The sequence below is a fragment of the Bubalus kerabau genome, chromosome 3, assembly GCF_029407905.1.
Source record: "Bubalus kerabau isolate K-KA32 ecotype Philippines breed swamp buffalo chromosome 3, PCC_UOA_SB_1v2, whole genome shotgun sequence".
Lineage (NCBI taxonomy): Eukaryota > Metazoa > Chordata > Mammalia > Artiodactyla > Bovidae > Bubalus > Bubalus kerabau.
In genome coordinates, this window is record NC_073626.1 from 125,561,481 (window position 1) to 125,580,728 (window position 19,248).

General features: G+C 37.2%; 1 protein-coding gene across 10 annotated transcripts in view; it reads left to right on the forward strand.

Annotated features, from left to right (window-relative positions):
* PTPN4 (protein tyrosine phosphatase non-receptor type 4) overlaps positions 1 to 19,248 on the forward strand; it is a 197,038-nt gene that overhangs the window by 120,704 nt on the left and 57,086 nt on the right. For all 10 annotated transcript variants that reach the window (XM_055572900.1, XM_055572901.1, XM_055572902.1 and 7 more), the window contains 3 exons: positions 1,481 to 1,544; positions 4,735 to 4,907; positions 14,438 to 14,506. In XM_055572900.1, coding sequence (XP_055428875.1) covers positions 1,481 to 1,544; positions 4,735 to 4,907; positions 14,438 to 14,506 — 306 coding nt within the window. The remainder of the gene's footprint in view (positions 1 to 1,480; positions 1,545 to 4,734; positions 4,908 to 14,437; positions 14,507 to 19,248) is intronic.

A 19,248-nucleotide genomic window follows, 5' to 3' on the forward strand; every position in this document is an offset into this window, starting at 1 on the left:
GCAAGTGAGAGTTGGACTGTGAAGAAGGCCGAGCACCGAAGAATTGATGCTTTTGAACTTTGGTGTTGGAGAAGACTCTTGAGAGTCCCTTGGACTGCAAGGAGATCCAACCAGTCCATTCTGAAGGAGATCAGCCCTGGGATTTCTTTGGAAGGAATGATGCTAAAGCTGAAACTCCAGTACTTTGGCCACCTCATGTGAAGAGTTGACTCATTGGAAAAGACTCTGATGCTGGGAGGGATTGGGGGCAGGAGGAGAAGGGGACGACAGAGGATGAGATGGCTGGATGGCATCACTGACTCGATAGACGTGAGTCTGAGTGAACTCTGGGAGTTGGTGATGGACAGGGAGGTCTGGCGTGCTGCGACTCATGGGGTTGCAAAGAGTCAGATACAACTGAGCAACTGAACTGAACTGAATGTAGTGATGAGGTGGGGGTTGGCGGGGGGGAGTGGGGGGTATAGTCTTGTGATTAGCTTTGTGTTTTTCTGAGCCTCGACCTCTGAATTGTGAGCTTCACAAGTGTTTCTCAATTTTTTCTCCCTCTTTGGGTGGGACAAGATTTCTAGAGTGGAGTGAAATTGGGTATTTTCTTTCCCTGGATCATTTAAGGCTCTTGTTAACTTGTTTCCCCCGTAAATGCAGACCTTGTTAAGAGCAGAGTGCTCTGGCCTATTTCAACATGGTTTCTTTTCCCCTTTCCCTGTTGGAAACCTGAGGGTATTTTCCTCTGATATTTACTGTTGGAATTTGTTTGAGCTTCTGGAGATAAATCTTAGAATTCTGTAAGGGCCTTCCTATGAGTGGGTCCTCTTGGAGTTTTTCACTCTCATAGTTAGCCATGCTGAGCCTTCAACAATTCATGAAATACAGTTCAGGTTTTCCTACCCTGGCACTGCTTCCTCTGACAGTTTCTGCTCCCAGTTCTCTTCCCTGGGAAGCTCTGATTCCCTGTACTCAGCTGTTCATCTCTCAAATCTCGGAGGTCGAGTTTGCTCTGTGCTCTTCTCTTTCTTTCGGATCCAAGAAGAATTGATGATGTTTAAGTCTGTTTAGCTCTTTACTTGTTGCTAGGATGTAGTGGTGATTTCTAAGCTCTTTGCATGCAGAACAAGGAAACTACTTGTAGTTTTAAAGAATAAATAAACTATGTTTTTGGTATTCTTGAATTTTTAACTTGTAATATGTGTTTTTATGTAAATTTCGGATACAAAATTGAAAAATGGATAAGTTCTCAGTAAATGTTCTGGTAAAATAGCTCAACTTAGTGTATAAATTCTAATTATTTTTTCATGACATACCAAAAACTTTTGATTTTTTAATGTATATATGTATATATATTATTTGGTGTATATGTACATATAGTTAAATAGATATTGCTAAACATGCAATTAAAAGATTATTTTTAACTACTCTTTGGTTGATACTTTTATCTTTGTTCAATATTTTAAATACTTCAATCCGTTCTCTTTTTATCCAGGTTGAAAATTGTGAAAATTTCTTTTAAGTGCAAACAGTTTTTTATTCAGTTAAGAAAAGAATTGGTAAGTATTGTTCTTATTAATATAAATTGTTTATAAAGAAATAAATATTCGTTACAGAACTTTTAGTGTAAATAAAAGTGTTATTAATACTATTAATAACTGCCAACTAAGTTAATTTATAGTTTGTGACAAAGTATTTCTCCAGTGTTTCTGTGGTTCTGATCTGAGGTTATTCTAGATAGCTGTTCTGCTGTCTCTTGAACATAGAAACTAATTTCAGTTGTGATATTCATTGTCAGTCCCTGTATTCTATTCATAAGGTCAGTAACTGAGGATTTATATGTCCTTTTTCTTTGTATCTTTCTTTTTTTTAAACTAAATCTGTAGCACTTCCTTTTATATGTAAGTTCATTTCATTGTAGGGAATCTGAGTGTTTAGTTTTCTTTGTAGTTCATGAACGTGTAGTACATTTCCTGCCTTTGTTACAAATGGTAATGTCCTTTTTTTATATTATCAATAAATACAACATGTTGAGTTATTGTAGAAAGTACAGTATTGTAAAGAGTGTCATCTTATAAATAGTTTTTATCTATTTCATTGAATTAAATTAGCCTTATCCTTTGACTGACATTATTAGAAGTCTTGACAAATTAACGCATATTTTAGGGTGTTTATATGTGTGCAAAATGTATTTGAATCAAATGCATTTTATAGAGGATCTTGATCTATTGAGTATAATTCATCATCATTTATATTCACAAAATATGGAAGTTTTTTGAAGAGAGTTTTTGAAATAAATCAGGCAGAAATTAAGTATAGTGCTTGATAGGTATATAATATACAATGTTATTATGTAGAACATTACTACCACCTCAGAAGCTGGTATTATTACTAACAGAGCTGATGCAGTAACAGTTATTAACTCTCCCAAAAGGTGAATATTATTCTCATTTGTAGCATCATGAATTAGTTTGTCCTGTTTTGAGCTTTTAAAATATGAAATCATACAGAATGTTTTTGTCTGCCTTCTTTCCCTTAGCATTGGGAGATTCATCTGTGTTGTTACACAGAGCAGTATTTTGCTCCATTGCTATTTGGAATTCTACTGAATGAATATACTATCAATTAGTTATTCATTCTTAATTATTTTAATGGACAGTTTTGCCATTTCTGAATGTGGCTATCATGATTAATGCTGTTAATGAACACTATTCTACATGTTTAAATAAATGTTTAGAGGAATAAAATATATTAAATCATTCCTGGAAACTGGAGAACAGACATTTTACTTTTGATAATTATATTGGTAGGAGGTGATACTGAAGCCAATTTTTCCATTTTGCTTCCTGTGGTACTCTTGTTATTTGTAATAATAATAATATAGTATCTAACATTTCTGGAGATCTTACTATGTGCCTGATAATGTGTATCAACTATTTTCATATCATTTAGTCTTCAAAACGATTCTCTGAGGTAGTGTTAGTACATACAAAGCCAACTCTTATGCATAATTAAGAATTCTCTGATGAATCATTTTCTAGCATCACTGTTTAATATTTATACATGGACATTTTACTGTATTTTATTACAGAAAAAAATCTTCATGACCTTTTGATAGGCAAAGATTGCCTTAATAGGACGTAGAAGGAAAATGAACATTAAAGGAGAAGATCGATAATTTGGACTGTGTTAAAATTAAGAACTATGGCAAATAGCATAGAATATGTGTATAATAAACATACACACCATGTCCTTGGTTGTATATCCAAGCCAATCCAGAAATACATTAGTGACTTGAACAGACACTCCAGAGTTGAGAACAGAACGGAGAATATCTCCTTATCCAGTACCATGAACCTCGTTAAACAGCAGAGAAATACAAATTATAACCAGAATGTGATAATTCCTCACAGCCATCAGAATAGTGTAATGAAAAGATTGGTGAACCCAGTGATTTGGGAGTGTGTGGAACATTCATTGCTTGTAGGAAGAAGTGAATATTGAGCTAATCGTCTTGGGAAACTGTTGGGTGGTACCTACTAGAGGTGAGCACATGACATCTATGATCCAACAACAAAAATTCACACCTACATGCATCAGACAAAATACAGGAATATACATAGGAGCAATATTTTTACATTACCAAGCTATAAACAGTAAATGTCTGTCAACAGTGGATAAATAAACTGTGGTCTTCTCATACAATAGAATACTGTGTAGAGTGAAAATGAGTCAATTACTGCTTCACAATTAAATGGAGGAATATAGAAACATAATAATGAACAAAAGAAGTCAAGATACACATGTATGCGTCCATGTATGTAAAATTGAAAACAAATATAACAATTTGTGGTCATAAAGCCAGAAGGGTAGTCACCTTTACAGAGGTAATCAGGTAGAAAGGGAGGATGAAGGATACTCACAGGTGCTGCTAATGACACATTTCTGAATCAGGTTGGGAGGGTCAAAGGTTACAGTCACTGAAAATCAGAGCTTTACATTTATGACGTGTCTGCCTTGCTATAGATTAAAAAAAAAACAAAACAGTTTACTTAAATAGTAATTGGTGCCAAATGTTTAAAAAGTTAAAGGAATGCTTCTATTCTGTTGCTACTTATTTTTAAAATGAGTTTCAAAATAGTGTTCTGAAGTGCTGAATGTTTTTATTTACTTATTTACAATCTAGACAGATTTATAAATTTAAAAATATTGTTGAAAGGTATGTTGATGTATCTTAAAGTTTAATTTGTGGGCAAGGATTGTATTTTAAAATGATTATAGCTATTAAGTTTTGAAAATAGGTATATATCAAGTTTTAAATTTATTTGTGAAAGTTGCTCAGTCGTGTCCGACTCTTTGTGACCCCATGGACTATACAGTCCATGGAATTCTCCAGGCTAGAATACTGGAGTGGATAGCCTTTCCCTTCTCCAGGGGATCTTCCTAACCCAGGGATTGAACCTAGGTCTCTCGCATTGCAGGCGGATTCTTTACCAGCTGAGCCACAAGGGAAGCCCTAAATTTATTTCTAACTGTACTCTAAAGTAAAAGTTCCTATGATTTGTAACATTGCCAAATAAGGGCCACATTTTGCCACCTATTTATATTACTGGTTCTCAATTGGATAAGCAGAAAAGACACAAGAAGGATTAGTGTTCGTAGGACTAGAATATTTATCTGTAAAAAATAAATGGAGTATTAGATTCTAACATTTTCATGATATTCCCTGCCTTTTGTCATTTATTACAGCATGAATCTAGAGAAACATTATTGGGATTTAACATGGTGAACTACAGAGCATGTAAAAACTTGTGGAAAGCGTGTGTAGAACATCACACATTCTTCCGTTTGGACAGACCACTTCCACCTCAAAAGAATTTTTTTGCACATTATTTTACATTAGGTTCAAAATTCCGGTACTGGTAAGTATTGCTTATGCTTTGATTCTTTACTGTTGATTTTTCCTCCCCTTAAATAAAGGTCTAGTTTATTGAACTAGAGAATCTGTTACTCATACATGCCAACTGGGTCAAAATCTCTGTGAAATGTGGCCTCCTGTATTTATATCAGCAAAAAGTTCTGTAGGTTCTCAACATATAAACAGACTTAAGAAACTTGTTCCATTGACAATTCCAGGTCATTGTTTTCTAAAGAATCAACCATATTATTTACAACCTGCTCATGTTATAATTTCCATTGTATCTTTGCTAAATATTTACAAGAAAACCTTTTCATGAGGAAAATATTCAGGTGTGGCCCAGAAAAGATTTATAAACCTCAAGCATTTATAATTGCCCTATTTGTAATCAGAAAAAAACAAAACACAGCCTGTAGTGTAGTACAGGATATACCATCAAAAATACATCTTCTTCCAAATAAGTAGTAAAAATAGCCCAAAAACTCATTATCAGCACTTAACTAGAATTAAGGAAATTGTAATCACAAAATAGGCACAGAACATTCTTAACTGGCTTGATGTTATGATTGATTCCCTGTCACTATCCTAAAAACAGTATTGGGAAAAGTAAGTATTAGTACTTGTAAATTTAAAGGTAGTTAGATTTAGATAGTGAGTATGACAACAGTTCGGAGAAGGCAATGGCACCCCACTCCAGTACTCTTGCCTGGAAAATCCCATGGACCAAGGAGCCTGGTGGGCTGCAGTCCATGGGGTCGCTAAGAGTCGGACACGACTGAGCGACTTCACTTTGACTTTCACTTTCATCCATTGGAGAAGGAAAGGGCAACCCACTCCAGTGTTCTTGCCTAGAGAATCCCAGGGACAGGGGAGCCTGGGGGGCTGCCGTCTATGGGGTCGCACAGAGGCGGACACGACTGAAGCGACTTAGCGGCAGCAGCAGCATGACAACAATTGTGACAGTCAAGGAAAAATCAAACAGTCTTATCTATTGGTGCTAAATCTTAGTAGGGACAGACGAGAGCCCCATGAGAGAGCAGTGCAGACCATAACGGTGTTCCCTCGATAAACTGCATCCCTAACCTAAAGACCACCAGGCTTGTTATACAAGAACTACACTTTTGCAACATTTTTTATTCCCTCTCTTCTTGAAAATATGATATACACAGTAAATATACACACACCACTTCATTTAGGCAATAAAAAAATTAATAGATCATAGTAACCAGTCTTTAACCAGATTTAAACCAGACTCAGATGAAAAAAGAAAAATCAAGTAATTTACCCTGACTGTACCATAGAAAACAAAATCTAATCATGATGACTATAGATACAAAAGATAGTTAAGGAAACCACTTTGGGAGAAAATCGTCCCTGAAACAGGATGAAATTTCTACCTGGATATTAATTTGAAAAAAAATAAGCTCAATGGACTTCCCTGGTGGCCCAGTAGTTAAGGCTCTGTGCTTCCCCTGCAGGAGGCATAGGTTCGATTCCTTGCCGAGGAACTAAGATGCTGCATGCCACATGGTACAGCCAAACAAAACAAAAAAGAAGGAGGCAGATTTTTCATCATGGAAATTAAAGTACTAAATAGTAAATTAAATAGTTCCTTTTGAAAAATGAGCTCAAGAACTATATAATTTAAGAAGAAAATACTGGTTCGCATGGGAGCAACACTTCCCGTTCAGGCTGTTCTTGCCTCTGGGGGAATGTGGACCTAGTCCTGGCAGATTTTACATTTTTAAAAGCTTTATTAAGATATAACTGATATACAATAAGCTACCATTTTTAAAGTTTAAAATTTTTTGTTTGGAATATATAATGTATATATATCCATGAACCCACACCACAATTAAGACAGTAAGTATATCCACCCTGGGATTTTCCTCATACTCTTCTGAAACGCCCTTTCTCCCACCTCTCTTTGTCTCTGTGTAGCCACTGTTGTGTTTTCTGCACCTAAATATCAGTTTGCATTTTCTAGGATTTTATATAAATTGAAGTACACATTTAAAATAGTCTGTGTTTGTTATATACTCTTTTTCCCAGCATAATTATTCTGAAATTGATCCATTTTGTTTCCTGGATTGATAGTTCATTTCTTTTTATTGTAGAGTAGTATTCCATGTGTAGGTATAACACAATTTGTTTATCCATTCACTTAATTGTGGATATCAGACAGACTGTTTCTCCATTTGGATTGCTTTCGGGCTTGGACTGTTAGGAATAAAGCTGCTGTGGACATTAGTATGGAAGGATGTGTATGGACATTTGCTTTAAGTTCCCTAGGAGTGGGATGACCAAATCATATAGTAGATGTGTGTTTAACTTTCTAAGAAACTGTTGGTCGTTTTCCAAAGAACTTGCATCATTTTATGCACCTGCCAGCAGTGTTTGTGAGAGTTCCAGTTCCGCCACATTCAAACCACTGCCTCCTGGTATCTTTTCATGTGGCTAGTTTTCTGAAAAGCATATAAGTTTGGTAAGTTCAGTTTACCAGTTTTTTCTTTCATAGATCTTTCTTTTGTCATATTTAAGAAATCTTTGCCTAACCCACAGTCCGAGAGATTTATTCCTCTGTTTTCTTCTGAGTTTTATAGTTTAAACTCTTATATTTAGGTCTGTGATCCATTTGAAAGTAGTTTTGTATATGATGTGAAGTATGGATTGAAGTTTATCTTTTTGTATATGGATATCCAGTTGTTCCAGCATTTTTTTGTTGAAAAGGTTATTCTTTCTCCACAGCATTGCCTTTGCACCTTTGCTGAAAATCAGTGTAGTCCATATTTGTGTGGACATATTTCTGGACTCTTTTTTAAATAGTGAGTCTTAGTCCAGCTTTCCTAGCAGATGAGATGTTGGGGACCATGGCAGGTCTGGGTGGCCTCAGAGCCTGCTGCGCACTGAGCCCTGCACCTGCACCTCTGTCTTCGGTGCCAGTGGCTGGAGGTGCACCCAGGGCCCATAGGACAGGTGGGCACAGAGGTCGTCTGTGCTTGGGGGGCTGAGTGAGGCGAGGTTCTGGTGCCCCTCAGGGTATCACGGGGGTGGGGTAAGGGGCCTGCGCACTGCTGTGCTCTCCATCCTTTTCCAATTCTGAAGCATCAAGAACACCATGAGGTAGCAGTCATTCAATGGGGAGTTTGTCTACTATGAACTAGGGGCCTCCTGCTAGGGTCTCAGTTCTTGGCTGGTCCCAGAACATGAGGTTGCCTTATGTGTGCCAGCAGCAGGTACAGTTATGGGCAGGAAAGGAAGGAGAGTGACTCTTAGCCTGTGAAGATAGGCAAGAATGGTCAGCCATCAACGACCCATTTGTGGGTCCAGCTCAGTCCTATGCAGCTGCTCAGTGGAGTAGTCCTGCGCATGTGGCTTTTGTCACTCCAGGACTTACTTCAGGACAGAAGTACTCTGCGGTCCTGAGTTTCCCACCCAAGATGGGGGTCCTGCTGCGGAGTCCAGGGCCCCATCCTCACCTCCTCAGGAGAGTGCACCAGCGTGGAGCCAGAGGGGCTTGCCCGACTCACACAGCACTGGACACGCACATCCAGCCTTCTCACAGTGGTGCCGCAGAGTCGGAGAAAGTCACAGCCTTGGGAATGTCCTCCAATGAAAAAGAATCTGCAGGCTTAGGAAAATAATTTTGTGTGGAATGATGCTATGTTGAAAAACAGTTCTGTGTGTCTTTCCCCCCTTGATGTGGGTCACCAGGGCTGAGGCAGCAGGTGTGTTTACAGAAGCGTAACCAGAGATCGCCTGGAATCCAGAAACTCCAGGTCACAGTATATGTAGTGAAGAGGACAAGAGGAGTTGGGGTGCCATTCGTGTTGGTGGCAGGCAGGTGCACCCAAGACAGTGGTGTTCCACCGCTGGTGGCCACAGCCCATTTGGGGTCCTAATCCTGAAATCCTCCAGCCAAGTGGTCAGGGAGCTGCAAAATCTTCTGGGCCAGCCGAGCCTACAATCCTAAGATGTTCTTCACTGTGTTTGGATCATCTCCCCCGGACCCATGGGGAGAAATCTAGATGAGACTTAAGAATTAGTGCTGAGAACTTGAGTCTTACAGTTAAAACCTTGAAACACAGTGTTTTCAGCACAGGGTGTTTAAATGAATGGAAGGATTTTAATGCCTTTTTCAAGGAGGGTGTCTCCATATTGGCAAAACTAGAGAATAAATGGGTGTTAAATAAACAGTCTTAAATCCAGTAGTATTTGTCTTCTACCTTTGTTCTTTTTAAAAGTTGTTTGCATTTCCATCTGAATTTTAGAATTAGCTGATCAGTTTCTACAAAAAACACTTCTGGAAATCTAATTGGAATTGTGCTGAAACTATAGATCAGTTTCAGGAGAATTGACATGGTATTGAGTTTTCTGAGTCATGGAACATGGTATCTTTTTATTTAAATCTTATTCCTCTGTTTGTAGTTTTCAGTATACAGGTTTTTCACATCTTTGTCAAATGTATCCTTAATTATTTCATGTTGTTGATGCTGTTAGAAGTTGTCTTACTATGTTTTAATTTCAGATTGTTCATCACAGTTAGAAATGCAATTTTTTTTATGTTGCTCTTAAATTTTCTTAAACTTTCCTTTACCTTGTGTCTTCTAGGAGCTTTTAAAAACTCTTTTCCAGCAGATTTTCTTCCTGGAGAATGAAGACAGTTTTAATTCTTCCTTTCTAGTTTGATCTTTTTTCAAATTATTTGTTTTATTTTTGGCTGTGCTGGGTCTTTATTGCTGCATGCAGGCTTTCTCTGGTTGTGTTCGGGCTTCTCTTGTTGCAGAGTTCAGGCTCTAGGGCATGTAAGCTTCAGTAGTTGTGGCACATGGGCTCAGTAGTTGTGACTTGTGGGTTCTAGAATGTGGGCTCAGTAGTTTGGCACACCGTCTTGATCTTTCTGGACCAGTGATTGAATAGGTGTCCCCTGCATTGGCAGGTGGATTCTTAACCATTGGACTGCCAGGGTAGCGGTGATCTTTTTTATTTCTTTTTCTTTACTGATAGCTCCAGTATAGTGTTGAGTAGAAGTGGTGAAAGCAGATATCGTGTCTTGTTCCTTATCTTAGTAGGGGACACTCAGTCTTTCATTCTTAAGTGTGCTGTTGGTTTTGGGCTTTCACAGATGCTGTATATCAGGCACGTTAAGGAAGTTCCTCTATTTCTCATTTGTGGTAAGTTTTTATTAGGATTGGATGTTAATTTTTGTCAAAAGCTTTTTCTGCACCTATTACAATGATCATATGGGTTTTCTTTTTATTGATGTGCTGAATTATATTGATTGAATTTTCAAGTGATAAAGTAACCCTACATTTCCGAAAGAAACCCCACTTAGTTATGATCTGTTATACTTTTTATATATTATTTTATTCAGTTTGCTTGCATTTAGTTTAGAATGTTTGCTGCATCTATGTCCATGAAGGATATTTCTCTTCAGTTTTCTTGTAATATTGTTGTCAGATTTGGTGTCAGGGTAATTTTGGCGTCATTGAATGAGTTGGGAAGTATTGCTTCATTGCTTTTCAGTCTTCTAAAAGAGTCTCTGTAGTAATATTATTTCCCTTTAAATATTTGATAGAATTTTCCTGTTCTGTTCTTCTAATGCAGAAGTGTGATATACAGGAGGCTTTTGAACAGCACATTTTTTTCTTTAACACAAATGAAGCAGTTCAGGTTTTCTCTTTCTTCCTAGGTGAGCTTTGACAGTTCATGTTTTTTCAAGGAATTTGTTTTGTCTAAGTTCTTTAATATTTTGGCATAAAAGTTGCAATATTTCTCTATTATATTTTCAATATCTCTAGAATCTACTACTGTCATTTCTCTCATTCTTGTTATTGATAATTTGTCATTATCCCTTATTAGTCTTGTTAGAAGTTTATCACTTTAGATTAAATATTTTTAAACATTGTAAATGCTAAATAAAACCTTGCTTCAAGTTTATATGTAGCTTATGGGCCACCCTTTGTCTACAAAGTCTTAAAGGAAAAAAATAAGCAGAAAATATTACACTTAACCAGGTTCCCATTCAGAACAAGGGCCAGTAGATAGGCATTATCACATATATAAAACCTCAGGGAATAGAACATCTCTGACCTCATTTTGAAAAAAAAAAAAAAAAAAAAATTTTTTTTTAATGGTAAGTTTAAGCCATCCAAGAGAAATCAAAATGACTCAAGAATAATCTTGATGAGCTAATTAAGAATAAAGATTAAAATCTTTAAATATGGAACCAATCCTTACCAACTATGATAATTAAAACCTATAGCATAGTATTAAAATATTATGAACTTCCTTGGTGGTACAGCGGATAAGAATCCACCTGCCAATGCAGAGGACACAGGTTCTATTTCTGGTCCAGGAATATTCCACATGCTGCAAACAAATAAAGTCCAAGCACCACAGCTACTGAACCCTTGCTCCAGAGCCCACGAGCCGCAGCTACTGAGGCCCCATTGGTGTAAGTGCATGTGCCTAGAGCCTGTGCTTTGCAATGAGAGACACCCCCACACTGAGCAGCCTGTGCTCCACAGTGAAGATAGCCCCTGCTCACTGCAGCTAGAGAAAGCCCGTGTGCGGCAACGAAGACCTGGCCAGTGCAAACCCCCCATAAAATATATGTTGTAAACTTTGACAAAGTACAAGCAAGAGAAAGCAGGGACTAGTGAACTATGAGAATGCATATTAACAATTAAATGTTAATATGCTAAGTTTTTGAGCTTTTCCCTGGCCTTTTTATTCTCCTTTTCCTTTTTTTTTTTTTTTTTAATATAATGAATGGTAGCATTTTTCTTTCCTTTAATTCAAAGGAAATCCATTTAATATTTTTATTGTGACGTATATAGCATAGTGACATTATAATAGAATTATGTCCATATTTATAGCCTTTCCTATGTATGTACAGAGTTTCAGAATGATTTTTGCCTACTTATAATGGGGTTTATTTCTTAGGGGTAAGGCTGTGGCTAAATCTGTTTACTTTTTTGTTGTGCTTGTAGATATTGTTTGCATCACGTAAAATAAACCTGTATTCTTTCACCAACTGGTATTTTCTCATTGTTCTAAAGACAAGTATCTTACTGTCAGAAGTTATTGTTCTTAGATTATGGTATAGTTTTTCACTGTGTTCTAATTATACTAAACCCTTATAGAATAATATTATGGATAATATGATATATAAACAATTTCTCCCTCATATTTTAATTTAATCTTTATATATTTTTATTATGAAATTCAATTTGTTAATTAAGCCTTTTGAGTAGTGGTGTCCCATTTGAATCCTCTTCACCAGAAAAGTACCATATCAGTCAGGAATACAGAAAGCCTTTTTGATTTTTCAAATAAAAACAATTATGGCAGCTGGTTACACAGATGTTAGAAAGACTGAAAAATCCAAAAGGGAAGGGGGCTTTTGGAGAAGCAAAGAAGAAGAATGGGTAATGCCTAAGGATTTGAAGCTTGTGTCACTCATAGGCTATAGAGCCCACAAATCTAGACCTGCTGCTACACTGTTGAGCACTGTAGGTTGGTTCTGGACCTGCCAGGGAGGTGCCGCTTTGACTGGGGATGGCACCATCCACAGGGTTCTGTTTCTTTGTGTGTTCTATCCCACCAACTCCAGCATTTGACAGTCCTCAGCTTCTGACTTGCTCCACTTTCTGGTCTCCAACCAGAAAAAAACAGAACCTAACAGAAAGCCAGCTTGCAGAGGAACCTCCAGCCTCCCGCAGAGCTGAGCTGAGCAGAGATGGACTGGATTGAGGCCTCTGGCAGCTCAGTTAACATGGAGTTAAATGAGTGTATAAGTAAACCATGTATGTCTATAGTTATAAAAGTTAGGTTTTATTTTTCTAGTCCTTAAGAACTTTAAAAGACATATCCAAAATGTCTTTAATCACCTAAATGATTAATAGTATTGTAAATGATATAGGAATGGCAGCAGGACAAATGTTTGTCTGGACACAGTCCTATGCCTAATGGATACACATTAGATAAATGCTTTTTTCCCTCCCTCATAACAAGCAGTGGTTAGGAATACTAGGGGGGCTTCCCCGGTGGCTCAGTGGTAAAGAATTCGCCTGCAATGCAGGAGTCACAGGAGATGCAGGTTTGATCTGTGGGTTAGAAGATCCCCTGGACCAGGCATGGGCAACCCACTCCTGAATTCTTGCCTGGAGAATGCCATGGACAGAGGAACCTAGCGGGCTACAGTTCATAGGGTTGCAAAAAGTCAGACACGACTGAAGTGACTTAGGACGTAGCACGTACACAGGAATACTAGAACTATTGTCATACTTAAAATGTTGAAATATTATGAAGACTGAGGGATGGAATTTGGAATATCGGAGGATGTAGTGCTTACTCTACCAACTTCCTCATACACATACCCTTATTATGTCTGTTCCAAAATATTCAGGGCATTATAGTCCTTGTTCTAGTGTGGAAATACAAAGCAATAGTGAACCTAAATCTGTTACCTTGTTCACAGTTCAAAGTATAGTTTATCCTTAGAGGAAATATATTTTATCAAGAAACATCAATGTATCTAAATTTTAAAATCATGATAATTTTTCTGACTTTTCCATTAAAACTTCAACAAACATGCCATTCTGTTCACATTTATCTATACTTGTCTGTAGAAGATGATCTTAAAATTGCTTGCTTAGCTTTGGAAATCTGTATTTGGCTGCTTTTGTGTATATTAAATTTCTATATGTAAATGGTTTTTTATTTGGTATTCTAGACATTTATGTTCATTCACTTAGGTATGTTATGTGTCAGGTAACGGGTTCTCTGAGAACTGAGTTTTTAATAAATTTTGTGTGAACTATTGGAGTACCACAGAGGAATCTCACTTCTCATACATAAATGGTGTGCTTTGAGACAGATCAGCTCCAAGACAGTACCCAACTCCCAACCACATTCTGTGCTTTGTTCCTTCTCTTATAAAAATTTCTGGAGTTGCCTGTATCTGGACATGAAGAGATTTGAGGATATATCTATGATCATTATCAGTAGATTAGGAAGAAAAGCTTCCCAGGGAAAGAGCAGTTAGTTCTTGAAGATGTCCGCATGTATCAGGCCCTTGATTGTGCTCTGTTGTGCTGTGCTAAGTCACTTCAGTCGTAGTAGTAGTAAAGACACTAGCCAAACCACAGACGTGGGGAGTGAGGGCAGGGCTTATATGAGCTGGGACAGAGCAGCCTATTTCTGAGTCTAGAGGGAGTGCCTTTCCAGGGCATAGCAGAGAGGGTTTCCTCTCACACAAAATTACTTCTTTCACACTAACTTCCAAATGAAAGAGTATCTGAAAACAGTGTCTTTGGAACAAGTCCTTGTTCATTAATGGAAGAACTGTAATTAAGTTTCATCCATCCAGATTGAAGTGGAGTATAGTCCATTCTTTTTACCCTCTGCTCTGTTTTCTCCACTAGAGATATTGTCTCATGTAATTGTAATCTCATCATGTTGTGTGTTGTCATTTTATCTTGTGGTTCTCTTTAAGGTTTTCTTATTGTACATATTTATGTATTTCAGTGGGCGAACTGAAGTTCAGTCAGTTCAGTATGGCAAAGAAAAGGCAAATAAAGACAGAGTGTTTGCAAGGTAAGTGACATCTAATTCAGTGTCTTGAGTTGTTTTCAAAGCAAGATTAAAATTACTGAAAACTCTTTTCCCACATATGATCACAGAGTTACCACATGATCCTGTCTTCAGTTAAACAATAAATTATGTTGAGGAAAAAAATGCTACATTTTGTTGGAAGTTTTTTTTTTTTCCTTTTGTTAACACTTTTGAAAAACATAATAACTCATGTATTATCCAGCCCATTTCCATCTTTATTTAAATCATATTGTTAAGAAGTTGCTTTTTATTTGGGTACTGTTTTGTTATCTTCATTTTTTAAGATCTATAAATAACCAGTTTGGTTTTTAAAAGTGAGATGACATGATCAGATTTGTGGTTTAGAGAATAGTTTTATGAGTAAGGACAGAAAATGATTTGGAAGTAAAGACTGGATACCCAGAGACCAATTAGGTAGTAATCCAAATGAAAATAGCCAGGGCCTGAACTAAAACACTGGCAATGAAATGATTAATTGGGAACAAATTTGAGGAATTTACTTTGTGGGTAGAGCTAGCACAAATCCTTGACCAGTTGGTAGAGGTATGTGAGAGACAGGAGTATCTGGAAAAGACTACCAGATTGGAGTGATGCAAATTGGACAGGAGTTACAGGAGAAAACGGATAGTGATAGAAAAGTTAAACTGCACAGATCTAGTTTGAGATGTCTGAGCAGTAATCTAACAGTATTATCCAGTAGATGATTACGTAATTAGAGCTGATGAGGGAGAATGACCAGATTGGTGGCAGCAAATATTAAATTGAAGACCTACCGTGCTGAACATTATTTCAGGCCCTGGAAATACAGTGAAGAAGAAGATAGACATCTTGAGTCTAATGAAGTTTAAACTCTAATTGGTGCAACAGAGACCTACAGTAGGTGAAGGACTGTGGCAGGGAAGGCCGTGAAGCTGGAGCCCATAATGGGCCAGAGTGTGCAAGGCCATAGTCAAGGAAATGGTCAAAGTGGCAGGCGGCAGCTGGAGTCTCTGTGGCCCTGTGCTGGGAATGGTAAGGACTTAGGAGTCTAAGTAGGAGCCACGGGGACTGAGAGCATGGGAGGGATGTAAACTGACTTACATTTTTAAAAAATATGGTAGCATTCTCATGCTTTGGAGTGATAAACTGAAATATTTCCAAATATCATATATGGTTTCTAGGATTTGCTTCAGAATAATTGGTGGGAAAGGCAAAACAAGATTCTCATGATGATGACTGCTAAACCTGGGTCCTGAGTACATGGAGTTTATCAAACTTTTCTTTCTACTTTGTTTATGTTTGAAATATTCAAAATAAAAATATAGGGGAGGGTGGAAGATTATCCTGGCTGCTGGGGTAGGATCACTGTATGGGGTGTGAATGGAAAGAGGGTGATCAAGTAATCGCATAATGGCTAATACTTATTTTGTACTTATCTGTACCAGTCAGTTTTTATATGTTAACTCACAGTTTTCAAACTCAGTGAATTACTGTAATAAATCTAATACAAATGAGAAAACTGAGTAAGTTTGAATAACATACCTGAGATTGTTATGTAGATAGTGAGGGATGCAGACAAGATTCTAACCAGGTATCCTAGGTTCTAACCATACTTTTAACCTCTTTGCAGTAGTTTTTGCTGTTCTGCATCAGACATGTGAATGTTTGATTCCTTCCCTGCCACAAATGTGAACAATGATCCTATTTATTGTCTGTCTCCTCCAGTAGGATGTCAACTCTAGGAGGATGGCAGTTCCTCGGTCTTATTCACCATAGTAGCCACAGCTCTTTAAAGAGTTCCTGTGCTGAGAGTCTGCTGCCAGTGGAGGCCTGAGAGTTTTAATAAATGAGAATTAGGCAATTTTGTTTTTGACTTTAATTTTCTTCTTAGTCTTTATCCAGAAGACCTCCCTGCTTTGTGTTTCTAGAGTAAAAAGTTTTTGTTTCTTTTTTCTTTCCTCTAAAAGTACAAATTGCTTTATTTTTTTCTACTCATATAAATGATAGTTCAATTTTTTTCAAAGTTCCAACAATGTCAAATAATGTAAAGAAAAAATTTGACCCCAAAACAGTGTTTACTGTTCATAATTTTACCATATATATGCTCACCGAGATGTTTCTATGTATGTCTATATTTGTTTCAAAAATTTTTTCATGCTTTTTCTTGCTTGTTTTTCTGTCAGCATATCATAGGAATTTTCTTCAATGTTGAAAAATCTGCAGTCATTTATGTCAGTAAATCTTAAAACAGCTAAGTCCTTTTAGCCTAATCTGTAGCTTTAACTCTAAGATTCTTCCCTTTGTTCTGCCACTTATCTGCCTGCAGAGTCAGGAGTCATTACTTAATCTGAGGCTGTGCCAGCAGTATTCCTGGAATGCTTGTAAAAATAAATAATAAATAATATTACAAGTGCCTTTGAGTAAGGACATTTGAAACAAAATAAAATCATTAAAACGTGATTTTTGTGTGTTTGAATAATAAAATTTAATTTTTTTTTCTTCTTTCCTGATTTACCTTCATCCTGATTTGTGTATGAATAATCTACCCAACTGGAAAATTGTTGGTGAAAAATGCCTTGATACAGGAAAGATTTAGCTGGTCAGGGCTATAGCATTTTGCTGTGATAAGTTTAACTTGAATTGGAATGATATAATTCATTTTGGCATTTGTTCAAAGAAGTTTTGAAATTTTTTTTTTTTGCTTTTATTTTTAGATTTATTGATGGAAATATTATCTATTTCTCTATTAAATATAAATCTTAGTGTCATGTTAGTGTTTTGGTTATTCAGAAAAAGAGAAAAAAAGAAAGTAAGAACAATTAAGTTATCTACCCTAATAGATATGGCTACTGAAATTATTCAAATTCCTCCTTTCTACAGTCATAGATACCCTTGTTTCCAGTTAGAAAATTCTAAGGACCTGTATAAAGGTAAAATGAACAGCAGAATGTTAATTTGAAATAATTTTCCTTGAAATTGCTCTTGAGAAAGAAATAATTTACTTCCTATCAATTCTGCTTTAACTTAGAATGGGTACATGTTTATTCTAGTTCTTAGTACTATAACTTTTTTGCAACACTCCTTTCAGACTTGTTAAAATCAAAATGAATACTTTCCTGATTCTTCTTTGTTAAAACTGCACCATAACAAAATACTTATTTTTTTTATTCTTTTCCTAACAAGAAGCTTAACTACTTTGCTGCTTGATCTTTATAAAAACATTGAACATGATTTCATAACTGGTTCTATTGTAATATGATATTCTAATATGAATACCAAATCATAGATGTATTATATGTTAATATCACATGCAAGTGACTTCCTTTATTTGTATGTGTTAATGCTTTAATATTTTGAGCATATCACATTTTGAGAAATATGCAGATAGTTACATCTGCATCTTAGTTCTTTTTTTTCCCAGAGTGGTTCCCAATATGTTTTATTTTTTCAATTTTATTTAAATTTTTAAAAAAATTTTATTTTATATTGGAGTATAGTTGATTACGGAGAAGGCAATGGCACCCCACTCCAGTACTCTTGCCTGGAAAATCCCATGGATGGAGGAGCCTGGTGGGCTGCAGTCCATGGGGTCGCTAAGAGTCGGGCATGACTGAGCGACTTCACTTTCACTTTTCACTTTCCTGCCTTGGAGAAGGAAATGGCAACCCACTCCAGTGTTCTTGCCTGGAGAATCCCAGGGACGGGGGAGCCTGGAGGGCTGCTGTCTATGGGGTTACAGAGAGTCAGACACGACTGAAGTGACTTAGCAGCAGCAGCAGCATAGCTGATTAACAATGTTGTGTTAGTTTCAGGTGGACAGCAAAGTGATTCAGTTACACATATACAAGTATTAATTCTTTTTCCATTTCAGTTATTACAGAATGTTGAACAGAACTCCTTGTGCCATACAGTAAGCCTTTCAGTTCAGTTCAGTTCAGTTCAGTCCAGTTCAGTTGCTCAGTCGTGTCTGACTCTTTGTGACCCCATGAATCGCAGCACACCAGGCCTCCCTGTCCATCACCAACTCCCGGAGTTCATTCAAACTCATGTCCATCGAGTTGGTGATGCCATCCAGCCATCTCATCCTCTGTCGTCCCCTTCTCCTCCTGCCTCCAACCCCTCCCAGCATCAGAGTCTTTTCCAATGAGTTAACTCTTCACACGAGGTGGCCAAAGTATTGGAGTTTCAGCTTTAGCATCAGTCCTTCCAATGAACACCCAGGACTGATCTCCTTCAGAATGGACTGGTTGGATCTCCTTGCAGTCCAAGGGACTCTCAAGAGTCTTCTCCAACACCACAGTTCAAAAGCATCAATTCTTCGGCACACATCCTTCACAGTCCAAATCTCACTTGCATACATGACCACTGGAAAAACCATAGTCCTGACTAGACGGACCTTTGTTGGCAAAGTAATATCTCTGCTTTTGAATATGCTGTCTAGGTTGGTTATAACTTTCCTTCCAAGGAGTAAGTGTCTTTCAGTTTCATGGCTGCATTCACCATCTGCAGTGATTTTGGAGCCCCCAAAAATAAAGTCTGACACTGTTTCCACTGTTTCCCCATCTATTTCCCATAAAGTGATGGGACCAGATGCCACGATCTTAGTTTTCTGAATGTTGAGCTTTAAGCCAACTTTTTCCCTTTCCTCTTTCACATTCATCAAGAGGCTTTTTAGTTCCTCTTCACTTTTTGCCATAAGGGTGGTGTCATCTGCTTATCTGAGGTTTGTTGGTTATCTATTTTAA